Source organism: Clinocottus analis, unplaced genomic scaffold, assembly GCF_023055335.1.
Source record: "Clinocottus analis isolate CAN_PGR_092001 unplaced genomic scaffold, fCliAna1.0.p SCAF_13, whole genome shotgun sequence".
Lineage (NCBI taxonomy): Eukaryota > Metazoa > Chordata > Actinopteri > Perciformes > Cottidae > Clinocottus > Clinocottus analis.
This window is the reverse complement of record NW_027175854.1, coordinates 13,575,537-13,588,576: the sequence shown is the minus strand read 5'-3', so window position 1 is coordinate 13,588,576 and position 13,040 is coordinate 13,575,537. Positions and strand designations below refer to the sequence as shown.

At 44.0% G+C, this 13,040-nt stretch overlaps 1 protein-coding gene across 2 annotated transcripts; it reads left to right on the top strand.

The window, feature by feature from the left end:
• Window positions 1-753: 753 nt before the first annotated feature.
• Window positions 754-12,891, top strand: zmp:0000001301 (rab9 effector protein with kelch motifs). 2 transcript variants are annotated; one of them, XM_068573823.1, is made up of 19 exons: window positions 754-865; window positions 1,919-2,217; window positions 2,366-2,438; window positions 2,571-2,613; window positions 3,167-3,245; window positions 3,865-3,953; window positions 4,061-4,207; window positions 4,351-4,402; window positions 4,571-4,671; window positions 5,110-5,195; window positions 5,743-5,824; window positions 5,922-6,007; window positions 6,098-6,185; window positions 6,740-6,788; window positions 6,937-7,027; window positions 8,323-8,423; window positions 12,098-12,182; window positions 12,435-12,539; window positions 12,730-12,891. In XM_068573823.1, exons 2-19 carry the CDS (start codon window positions 2,156-2,158, stop codon window positions 12,832-12,834), a joined length of 1,524 nt encoding a protein of 507 aa, XP_068429924.1. In that variant the 5' UTR covers window positions 754-865; window positions 1,919-2,155; the 3' UTR covers window positions 12,835-12,891. The 2 variants fall into 2 exon arrangements, with proteins under 2 accessions (XP_068429924.1, XP_068429925.1); XM_068573824.1 differs by lacking the exon at window positions 754-865 and adding an exon at window positions 1,298-1,312.
• The last annotated feature ends 149 nt before the right edge of the window (window positions 12,892-13,040 follow it).

The window sequence follows — 13,040 nt, the reverse complement described above, 5'->3', positions numbered from 1 at the left end:
TGACTGTGAAAGAAGAATACATACCTTAAACATTATCAGAATATAAATCAAGTTGTATAGTAGTTCACAGGTGTCATACCTCATGTTTCAAATGTTTATTTTTAATATTCATTTAATATGTAACATGAAACATTTCCATGAAATGTTTAATATAAGACGTCCTTGATCTAAATTCAGGGTTAAATATTTTTAACTTTAACTTTGTTATAGTACCGAAATCATGTACATTATTAAAGCACAATAACATATTAATCCTTTAATTAAAATGTTCCATTAAATACACCGTAATCACATATTGGTTAGTAGTTAGACTAATCTTTCTACAGTGCAAAATTATGGATTTATTTGTATTCACTGATTACAATCATGATTGTTACTCAATGAATGAATCAACTACTACCTGACAACTTGTATGAACCTATATGAACATGTATAAACCTTTAAGAACAACTTGTATACACCTTTATGAACAACTTGTATAAACCTTTATAAACAATTTGTATGAATCTTTATGAACAACTTGTATGAACCTTATCCTTCACCCTCTTTTCGTGACATTATCTTTATTTTGAAAGGGGAATGGCTCTACTTCCCGTCTCACTGACTGCGCTTCAAAGTGGACTGGTTCTTGGCCGGACCGGCCTGCAGGACGTTACAGAAGATATATCCGTCAGGGTGCGTTTGGTTTGTAAACCACGAAAACATGAACAATACCGATGAGGTGAAAGAACGGGATGACAACACGCAGAGTCCGCGGGGAGCATCCGGACCAGGAGACTGGGGATCGGCTCGATGTCGCATCATGGGCAGACCGAACGAGTGCGAGACCGGAAATCACATATTGCCGTCACAATAAAAGTGCTACGTAAGAAAACAGGCCCAAAGTACAACTAACTATATATATTTTATTTATTTTAACAATTATCCGAACACGTCAATCATCCCTATTACGGACAGTACCATTACTTAAAAATGTGTGTTTAAGAATTTATCAAACTAATATTTGTTTTATCATTTTATTCTGAAAAAGAAGAGGTCCGTTTGTTTGGCGGTGGCAGCCGGAGCTTCACAAACAGTGTGCATCACGTGTCGGCGGCTGAGGTTGTGGTGCATGTGCAAGCGGGTGTGTCTGAATAAAACATGATTCAAAAAAAGAAAGAGCGGTGACGGAGGCGAACGTGACCAGTGGGCTTACGTCACCGCGCGAGACGTCACGGATCACAGCCCAGCTTTTTCAGCTCTTTGGAAAGAAGAACCGCCTTATAATGATGTCACATTTTGTTTTAACTTCGGAAATAAAGCCCCTGCTATTGTATGTATTATGTATTATAATAATTATTATTATTATTATTTTTTAATAATAATATTAGGTTCAAAGCGAACAGTGAGGCAGACGTATGAGCAGTGATAACAGCCTCAGAGTAGTAGCTAATGAGCTGTGATCACAGCTGGAGAAACAGATCAGATGTGAGAGGCTGAACAGAGACAAGAGCACCGCTACATCTGCTCAAAGCTATTGAGGCAGAGTTCGTTCTAGGCTGCATGTCTTTGGACACAGATGGAGCCGTCAAGCCCGGGAATCGAACACCAACCTCACTTGCTTTGTAACCGTAACATCCAATACACCGAGGTGCGGCCCTCTGAAAACTTTAAATCTGTTGATCTGTGACACTTCTGCTGTACAGCATCCCATCCTCATCTCATCCGGCTTTTACCCGATGACATCATCACAGTTCTGTTTTCATAGCTACATTATAATAATACAGGAGAAGGCCTCATCTGGTACTACATGAAGCTCATCATACTCAGATACTTTCACGACGTGAAGATCATAATACTTGTCTTAAGTTACTTTTAGTGTGATTCTTTGACTACATAAAGCTGATAATACTTGTGTACGTTACTGTGTTTTCTGCAGGATAGAGTTTCCTCTTCTCCCCGTGTCTCACTCTGTCCTAGAAACGCTCACCTGGGCAGTGTGTTCGGACATGTTGCTGGGCAACAGGGCACCTGCAGAGGAAAGTGTATGTCGTTACCTGTAAAGTGACACTCGAGAGAAGAGCTGCAGGACGGTGGTCTGAGACTCATCTGTGGCTCCCTGAGGCTTCAATAAAACAAAGATAACAACTAGAAACCAAGGAGTCAAACCAAGAAGATGGCGTTGGCCAGCGGCCACTGGCTGGACCGAGAAGTGAGGGGACAAGCCCCCAGTCCCAGGTGGGTCTCATTATTTTAGATGATCCATCCTCTTCTTGAGGTTTGGAGCCATGTTTGGACATAACCTCATTTCAGTAGAGCGGTGTCAAGATGAAAAGATGTGTTTTTTGGGGTGTTATTTGCTCACACACTGTGTTGTGTGTGTCAGACATGGCCACGCTGTAGCTGTGGCGGGGAACGTCGCCTTCCTGTTTGGAGGAGCTTCCAGCATCAGCCAAGAGGTGACTGTTGTCTTTTCACAGAGATTTCACAAACAACGGCCCACTTTACATTTACACACAAAACATGGCTGAAATGTGGAATCAGGATGCTAATAGTCTGCTAATAGTCTAAATCTCTTCTCATTCCTTCAGGAGGACATCACTGTTTACTTCAGTGACTTCTACATGCTAACAGGTACAAATGAACACGTAAACCTGATCTGCTCCTTGGGGCCGAGCACCACCCTGCATGACGCCTCCCTATGAAGTCCCATTGCTGTTTGTAATGCGGCTGATGGAGGTGTTGTCACCTGCAACAGAGTTTTCATCAAGTCGTCTCCGGAGGTTTAGAAGGTCTTAAAATTATTTTTGCTTTATCCTGTGCGTAGACAATGTTTAACGTACCTTGTCAACAAATTCTCCCCTTAATGGATCAAAATGGTGGTCAGTGGTATACGCTTCAACCTATGATGCTGAAAGGAGCACTTTTGTGTCAGTTTGGAACATATCAATAGTTTTCAAAGATTGTGGTTAACGTTAACTGATAAACGACTGGCGATGGCCAACTAGTAAGAGCCAGAACAGGCTGTAGATGTTATTATTCCTGGCTTTACTTCTTCATTCTAGCAGAATTACAGATGAAAGAAATGTGAGGAGAGGCTTCAGCCAGAAACACTGCTATCGTTATGACGCTGAGCTGCTGTGACTGAAAATAAAATAACTCGTGACCATTTTGTGGTTGTTTGTAGTTTCTCCCGATGATTTGACGTGGGAGGAGATACCTCAGAGCGGAGAAGTTCCCTCAGCCAGAGAAGGACCCACTCTTTGGTAACTACAGCGCTGGCTGGGTTAGCGGGCGTTGGTGGAACTGCAGCGAGCTGCGGTTCACCTCACCAGACCTGTGGACAGCAGCAATCTGGATTTACTGCATCCAGTTGCAACTTGTGTTAGCTCAAATGCTAAATAAATAGTGTATAGTGTACTTGGGTTAGCTTATATGCTAGATGGATAGCACACAACTAGCTTGGAGTAATACATATGCTAAATGGATAGTGTACTGTTATCTCGGGTTAGCTCATATGCTAGATGATCATTATTGTGTTTAAGGTCGCCGACTAGCCCATGAAATACAGAATCATTTTGTACTTGGACCCTAAAAGACACGTTCTGTATCGAACTGATCACTTTGTTACGTTTCCAGTAATGAAAAGCAAAAATGGCATACATGTAGTCCTGAATGAATTCAGCAGTTCAAAGCTGACATTCAGTAAGTGCTTCAACTTGAAACTACAGATTGTATCGGTGTGTGTCATATCAGATGTGGGTAAAGTGGGCGGGACAAATAGAGATATTATGCTTGTTCTATTGGCACGAAGTCTCCGTACGCTGATGCTGATCCTCTATGGGCGTCGGCCGACTTCACAGCTTCATCTTGCTTCCTTTCAAGTGTTGTGAAAGGAAAGCTGTATCTGTTTGGAGGAGCGTCCGGCTCAGACGCCACCGAGTGTCTCCCGGGAGTCTACAGCTTTGACATAGGTGAGGATCCCAGGAGGAACAGCTGGCTCTGGCTCAGGCCTCCCTTTGTATTGGGACGTTCAAATAAAGCCTCACAGCGATGTGACGGCGCTTCTTTTTCCTCACAGTGTCTCTGACCTGGGATCGCTTAGCAGTCGGTGGCGTGGCCCTCAGAACCCTCGGACACAGCGCTGTCGCGGTGGGGGACAACATCTACGCGTACGGAGGCCTTCTGGGAGGGAGTCCAACCGACGACCTCATGGTCTTCAACACAGGTCCTCATCGTCATCATCCTCTTGATTAAAGGAGCATTCTTCTGGTTGTTAATGTGTTTTTCCGTGTGTGCATGAAGACAACCGGATACAGCGCTCCCGTGAGTGACGGTTTGGTTCTGTGTTTCCTCTCTGCTCTGCTTCAGCGTCGCTCACCTGGACGCCGGTAAAAACCAGCGGGTCGCTGCCTCCCGCGCTGTAAGACGCGCATTCTCAGTTTCACAGGAACCTTATTATATGAACATGCTCAGGGTTTGTTATGTCCTATCAACACTGATGTGTGTGTGTGTGTGTGTGTGTGTGTGTGTGTGTGTGTGTGTGTGTGTGTGTGTGTGTGTGTGTGTGTGTGTGTGTGTGTATGTGCAGGTGGGGTCAGAGTTTCGCTCTGGTGGGAGATCAGGTGTTCATGTCTGGAGGTTATGAAGCAGGTGGAGACTTCTGTAAAGACTTTCATGTTCTCAACACAGGTAATAACACACTGATGCAGAAACGTAGAGGAGAAACAAGTCTTTTATATTCGGTCAGGTGGCACTTCATCTGCCAGTTATAATCAAAGTCTGTTCTACTTTTTCAAAGTACAAATACGTTTGACTTGAAATCAATATTAATAAAACGATGCAGAGAACATTTTAAAAGGGACTTGTCCAGGTGAACTCTGCCTTCAGCCCGTGACCGCTGGGATCGGCTCCAGCGCCGCTGAAGAGGATCAGCGGTTCGGGTAATGGATGGAGGGACTTCAAAAGGAGAATTTTAATCAAATGTAATATATAATGCGATGAATGATGAGGGTTCAAAGCCTACAGGGCTGGCAAAAGCCTTTGCCAAAGTGTAGTTCTTTAAAGGTTTTGTGCTCTTCACAGATCACACAGACTGACTTCTGAGTTTCACACCTTTTGTTCTTTTAGAGAACTTACAGTGGCAGAAGAGGGAGGTGAAGGGAGAGACACCTGCAGCCTGCAGCGGACAAACACTGAGTGCACACCATGATAAAGTACACACACACACACACACACACACACACACACACACACACACACACACACACACACACACACACACACACACACACACACACACACAGGCCTGGAGCCAGGCACTGATTTTAATGGTTGTCACATGGATGGATTATTATTATTATTATTATTATATTGAATGTTCTTTATCTTTATCATTAGTTTTTTTGTGGATAATACAATTGATAATTTAAAAAGAATGTACCAATTATGTAATTAAGTGCTAAATTATTCCATTAGCACAATTTATTTATCCTCCATAGCTTTTTTAGAACTGTATTTCATTTCAAGCTGAATAAAATGTTGTTTTGCTATAGAGCAGGTTATGAAACCCAGCAAACATAAAACATCATGACAGAAGCTATGAAACATATAAGGTGCAATATATTCTAAAGAATATAGCAGGAAATAAAAAAAATGCACATACTCTATGCATTAAAATAAGCATATATTGATATATTTAAGAATATATTTTTTCTATTGAGATGATACTGAGTGTAACTCCACTGTGTTTGACCCGTGGAGGATATCTACCTGTTTGGCGGCAAAACGACAACAGAGGATGGCACGGCGACGCCTTCCAATGAAATTCATAAACTCAGCATTTGTGAGTGAGACGCCAGCGAATGAAAACAGAAGTTATTCTAAAGAAAGTCAAAGGACGAAGTTATGTTTTTCACACATTTCACATGGTTTCTCTCCAGCTAAGATGAAGTGGAAGGTTCCTCTGTACGTTGGGATTCCTCCGGCCCGACGCCACGGACACAGCGCCTTCATCCTCCACAGCCATGTCAGTGTGCCGCTGAATTTGCATGACTGGTGTTTTATTATCGTCAGGTCTTATAATATCCAACTCTTTGTTTCTTCCTCTGGCTGACAGCTGTATGTGTTTGGAGGGAAGAATGAGGAGCAGGAGTTTAATGACCTGAAAGTGATGAAACTCATTAACCCCTCAGAGAGACAACCAGGTACTTCACTCACATTTATGTTATTGCCCTCTTCTAACCTGAACATAATGCTTCATGTTGTGGAGTGGGAAGGGGCGGAGTCCCGGGTAACTTTTGGAGTCTAAAAAGTATTTGTGTTTTTGTCTCATAACTTTAAACAACTTTTAATTCAACTTTAATTCAACTTTTAACGTAAATTGAAGTTAGCGTGGATATTGACGTGACAGAGGGGCTTGCAGTTCATATATATGGCCACAAGATGCCACTATTTCCAACATTTGTCCATCCCCACTAACCATATTCCTTCTTCATCCATGTCTAACAGGTTTTTATCAATAAACTGAAGATAAAGACACAAATATGTGATGTTAGGTGCTGCTGGAGGAACGCGGGGTCATTAAAATGAAAGGGTTCATCCACTATGGGGCAGGACTAGACAATGACATCCATTGAAATGGGGACAAGAGATTTTGTGGAAAGAACAGTAGAGATAGGAAGACCGACGCACACTTTTTGGACCAACAGGTTTAATGGTGTTGAAGTAGTTGATAAATGTGAAACCTCTTTCTCAACAGTGATGAAGGAGATTCTTTCAGAGTTTGGTTTGCAGGGAGTCAGCCACAGGTCAGCAGCTGCTGTACACACTTCTGTGTTTGTGTTTCATCTTTAGTGTAGAGTGTGTGTGCAGTTTCCGACCTCGTGTCACGCTCTGCTGGAGTCGCATCTCTCAGTTTTAACACATTGGTTTCATTCTGGGGTTGACTGGTAACAGCTTCACCCCCACAAAGGTCCCCAACGTCCGCTACGAGCTGGGCGAGTCCGCTCCCTTGAACCAGTCCAGGAACACTACGGCCGTTGCACAGGTGAGGACATGGAATGTATTCAGGTTATAGATTAAAGACAATATTGGTACAACAAAGATGTTCACTTTTGCAACAGCATCCCGTGTGCATCTTTTCATATCAGCGACATTGTAAAGGTGGAGATGGGTGGATGTATGGGTCCAAAAACAGTACAAGTATATATAGTATATAGTAGGAACAGTATCAGTAGTACTAGTGAAGGTACTTTAACACAGCAACTTCCTACGGTTGCGTTTGTGGGCTGGCAACTTAATTGTTCTGCTATTCTAGTCGCATCACATAACCACAAAAAGAGGATTGTAGCAGTTTAAAGTTAGAGAACAGTTAGCATTATACCATTGATATTGCATGAAGCATGAATCAAATAGTTGCTCTGCCAGTGCTCTGGACTGCTTCTGCCCGCTCCATCCAGAGGGAGCAGCATCACTACCTGAAGTATTAGTGGTACTTGTTTTAGTAGTAACACTGATATGTACTTGCAGAAGTGAAATTGGCAGAAGTACTTGTGGCAGTACCACTAGTAGTGTGTAGCAGTGGCAGCAGTAATAGTAGCAGCAGCAGCAGCAGTAGTAGCAGCAGTAGTAGCAGCAGCAGTAGCAGTAGTAGTAGCAGTAACAACAGGAGCAGCAGTAGTAGCAGCAGCAGTAGTAGTAGCAGTAGTAGCAGCAGTAGCAGTAGTAGCAGCAGTAGCAGTACTAGTAGCAGTAGTAGCAGCAGTAGTAGCAGCAGTAGCAGTAGTAGCAGCAGCAGTAGCAGTAGTAGTAGCAGTGGCAACAGGAGCAGCAGTAGTAGCAGCAGTAGCAGTAGTAGTAGCAGTAGTAACAGCAGTAGTAGCAGCAGTAGTAGTAGTATCAGTAGCAGTACTAGCAGCAGCAGCAACAACAGGAGCAGCAGTAGTAGCAGCAGCAGTAGTAGCAGCAGTAGCAGTAGTAGTAGTAGTAGTAGCAGCAGCAGCAGTAGCAACAGGAGCAGCAGTAGTAGCATCAGCAGCAGTAGTAGTAGCAGTAGCAGTAGTAGCAGCTGCTGCAGCAGCAGTAGTAGTAGCAGCAGCAGCAGCAGCAATAGTAGCTTACAGTAGGGGCAGCAGCAGTGGTAGCAAAAACAATCTACTAAGATCAGTAGTGGTTGTGGAAGTAGTAGCAGTACTACCAGCAGCAGTAGTGGCAGCAGCAGTGTGGCAGTAGTAGCATTGGCGCTATGAGCAGTAACAATACTGGTTGGAGCAGTAGTAGTAGTAGTTTCGGGACTCCGCTCACACTAATAATATCACAGGTAATGTCAAGTTCCTTCTGCAGGCGTTTGTCCACAGAGACTTCAGTGCAGTTGGAGATCAGGCCATGAAGATGATCCAGACAGCCTTCACTCTGCTGGACCAGGAGTTCCATAAACTGGATCGGTACATGTCTTTGTTTACCTTTGTTTTGTTCGTTTTTACACATCATTTTAAATATATTTTACATATTTAGACCAGACCCAGTGTAGGCCTTCTCTGCTGGCCTAAACAGAATCACAAAGTTAGAACTATTTTACTATTTTGTAATTGTTTTTCACAAATACACTACATGTATTATAATCATTTTCCCCTATTAGCTTTGTTTTCTCATGTCACAGCTGCCTTCATCTGTTCCTCTGCTCCTTCAGGCCTCTTGTATGGCTTCTTCCTGTTTAACAGCATTTTTTAATCCAACAACATGTCACTTATCTTTATCTATGTAAGAGCAGCATGGTTAAAATACATGAAACAGCCTACCAGAGTGTCTGGACGTGTGATTGATCTCAGGGCCCGTGTGACCATTAACATGCGCTGTGATTGTGATTCAGTTAAATTAGTATCTGAAATGAAATGAAAAGTACTTTATTAATCTCCAAGGAGAATTTTTTTTGTCATACTAGCAGCATCCCAATGCAATAAGCTAAGCTAAACACACAGATAAAATAAAATAAATAATAACAGGAACAGGGGTAACAGATATATACATAAGTAAGAAATAAGTATAAATATATATATATATATATATATATATATATATATATATATATATATATATATATATATATATACGTGCAAGCAAGTGAAATGAATACATACATATATACATATACATACACACATACGTACACATATACATACACACACACATATATATATATATATATATATATATATATATATATATATATATATATATATATATATATATATACATACACATACACACATACATACACATACACACATACCCGTGGCCCACACACATACATATTCACATATATACACATATACACATACATATATGTATATATATATATACATATATATATATATATATATATATATATACATATATATATATATATATATATATATATATATATATATATATATATGTATATATATATATACACACGTACACACATACATACATATACACATACACACACACGTATACACATATACATATATACATACATATACATATATACATACACATACATACATACATGTACACATACATACATACATACATACATACATACATACATACATACACACATGCATACATGTACACATACATATATACATACACATATACACACATGCATACATATACACATACACACATACACATGTGTACATGTACAGAAACATATACACAACAAGCAAAAACTGCGGTGTATTCAAAATATATGTATGCAACATACATAACGTATATACATCGGTGTTATCTATATACGTGTACAGTGAGAATTAGTCCACGGATCTGGACTCGAGGGATTTATTGTATAGTCTTATTGCCGTGGGTAGGAATGCTTTCCTGTAGCGGTCCTTGTGGCAGCGAAGCGTGATGAGTCTTTTGGGAAAGTGCTCCGCTGACCCTGCAGGAGCTGGTGGAGAGGGTGGTCCGAGTTGTCCAATATGGACAATAGTTTCTTTAGTGTCCTCCTCTCCACCACCTGTTCCAAATGCTCCTGCTTACAGCCGATGATGGAGCCGGCCTTCTTAACCAGCTTGTTAAGTTTGTCGGTGTCACCGGCTCCAATGCTGCTCCCCCAGCAGACAATGGCGAAGTGCAAGACGCTGGCCACAACCGACTGATAGAACAACTCCAGCATCTTGCTGCACACGTTGAAGGATCGAAGCTTCCTCAGGAAAAAGAGTCGACTCATCCCCTTCTTGTAGGCAGCGTCGATGTTGGCCTTCCAGTTCAGTCGGCTGTCGATGGGGACACCCAGGTACTTGTACTCCTCCACCATGTCCACGTCCTCTCCCAGGACGCTCAGAGGTCTCGGAGCTGTTGTCTTCCTCCTGAAGTTGACCACCATCTCTCTAGTCTTGCTCACGTTCAGAAGCAAGTGATTCTCGCCGGCCCACTCCACAAAGTCACTCACCACTGCTCTGTACTCCTCCTCCCGTCCATCCTTAATACACCCGACCACTGCAGAGTCATCAGAGTACTTCTGCAGATGGCATGACCCCGTGTTGTACTGCAAGTCATTTGTGTACAGGGTGAACAGGAAGGGAGACAGAACAGTACCTTGTGGGGCTCCAACATCACTGACCACCGTTTCAGACAGCACACGGCCCATTCTCACAAACTGTGGTCTGCCTGTGAGGTAGTCAGTGATCCAGGAGATGGTGGACGAGTCTACCCCCACCCCCCGGCAGCTTCTCACTCAGTAGCAATGGTTGGATGGTGTTAAATGCACTGGAGAAGTCAAAGAAAGTGACTCTCACAGAGACACCGGTTCCATCCAGGTGCGACTGAGCTCGTTGCAGCAGGTAGATGATGGCGTCATCCACTCCCACATGAGGCTGGTAAGCAAATTGCAGAGGGTCCAGCGACAATTTCACCTGCGGCCTGAGGTGGGCCAAGACCAGCCTCTCCAGCACCTTCATCACGTGGGAAGTGAGGGCAACTGGTCGGTAGTCCTTGAGGCCAGATGGCATCGACTTCTTTGGGACAGGGACCAGGCACGACGTCTTCCACAGCACGGGACTTCCTCCTGCCTCAAGCTCAGGTTGAAGAGGTGCTGCGGGACACCAGACAGCTGGGTGGCGCAGATCTTTAGGACCCTGGGGTTGATGCCATCAGGACCTTCCGCCTTGCGCTGTTGGAGTTTCCTCAGCTGTCTTCTCACCTGGTCGGTCATCACAGAGAAAGGGGGGAGGGGAGGTGGAAGGGTGGAAGAGCCCTTTGATGTTGAGGGCTCAGTGATTGTGCAGCTCAGCAGGGGGGGCAGAGAGGGAGGTGTTTAGGGGGGTGTTGAATGGGGGAGACGGAGACGGAGGAGGGCTGTGAACTGACCCTATTGAAGAAACAGTTCAGCTTGTTGGCCCTCTCCAGGGAGCCTCCTGGCTGTCTCCCTCCAACTTTGAAGCCGGTGATTTGCTTCATCCCAGTCCACACCTCCCTCGTGCTGTTATTCTGGAGTTTGGCCTCCAGCTTCCTGCTGTAGGAGTCCTTGCCCTCCCTGAGCTTCACCTTCAGGTCGCGCTGGACTCTCCTGAGCTCTCTGTTTAGCAGCTGGGCGCTATGACTCTTCTGATGGTGATCTCGGGTCTGAACGCCAGAGTTCATGTGTTTTCATGTGTAGTGAAAACGTGTAGAGACGCCTCCGACCCCGAGGCTTCGGACCTCGAGGTGTCGGACCTCGAGGCGTCGGACCTCGAGACGCTGTGTAATTGTGTATTGCTCGGCGGTGAGTCCGCTGGTGGTTGAAGTGGCTCCGCGGGTTGGTCCACACGTCCCGTATGACCTCCCTCCATGCTCGTGGTGGTGCCGTGTGGCAGAGTGGAGGTCCACTGTCCACACATGGTGGACTGTATGAACGTGCCGTGTATTGAGTGAGTCAATTTGTGACAGTAGCTCCCAGGACACTTTTTCCCCCCAGTCCACCCGTGATGTGGACTATACGGCACTCACTGAAGGCCTAGGTCTGAAACCCACGGCCCGCCACTGACCAGAACATATATGTCAATACAAGTAAAAGCAAATGCACCTTCAGTAGAAAACTGATGCAGCTCATCAGATCATCTGCTTGACTGATGAATGGATTTCTTTTCCTCAGAGAGAGGTCAGAGTTGTCTCAAGCTGCTGCTGCTCTGCAAAGAGAGAAAGACGCTCATGAAGCCGGACGACAACAACAGCAACAGGTGTCGTTTCGTCCAATTGAATCTCAGCCAATTGAACACATTTATCAAATGTATTGCCTTATAGTCTACTTTGATTCAAACGTATCTAATCTACTGCAGAACAATATCTATCTGAAAGACGTTGTCATGGCAACATACTTTTGGGCATGTTAAATTAACACAGAACGTCTGGACATAATGTGTGTGTGTGTGTGTGTGTGTGTGTGTGTGTGTGTGTGTGTGTGTGTGTGTGTGTGTGTGTGTGTGTGTCAGGAGCTACAGGAGATGCTGGTCAGACATCGCTCTCAGAATGAGGCGTGGCTCCGAGCGAGGGCCGAGGAGAACGACCGAGAGAGGAGGGAGCTGTGCAGACTCAGAGTCAGTAAACTGGCACCACTTCACAGCCTCTACGTCACACATAAGTCCTCTGGTGTCCTTATTGGGGTTAACCGGCCCACTACATCCCCAAACCACCCCCTTATTTCATTTGGATGGGGGGCAAGGCCTCAAATACACCATATGTATGAGTATTGTGTTTAAATGCCCCCCCCCCCCCCCCTCTCCTCAGGAGGAGATGCTGCAAGAGCAGGAGAGGCTGAAGGAGGAGCAGAACGGCATCCAGAAACGCAGCGAGCACCTTCTGTCCATCATGCAGCAGTTCAAAGGAATGTGAGATAGATAGATGAATTATACTAATATGTTGTGAAAATAAAGAAGAATGTTAAATGCTTGTATCTTGTATTGTTGAGCGTGGAACAGAACAGCTGGTCATAACCCTGTAACAGAAAACTTTTGACGAATACATTGATTCAGATGTCAGTGTCATAATAAACACTGAACTACAAAGCTCAGGTGGTGTAAATGAGTCATTTAGCATCA

Bases quoted from the DNA above. Each gene is read 5' to 3' on its own strand.
- zmp:0000001301 (XM_068573823.1), top strand. From the start codon at position 2,156: ATGGCGTTGGCCAGCGGCCACTGGCTGGACCGAGAAGTGAGGGGACAA. The intron at 5,196-5,742 runs GTACACACACAC...TGACCCGTGGAG, and splicing joins TGAGTGCACACCATGATAAA to GATATCTACCTGTTTGGCGG. The intron at 6,789-6,936 runs GTCAGCAGCTGC...GACTGGTAACAG, and splicing joins TTGCAGGGAGTCAGCCACAG to CTTCACCCCCACAAAGGTCC.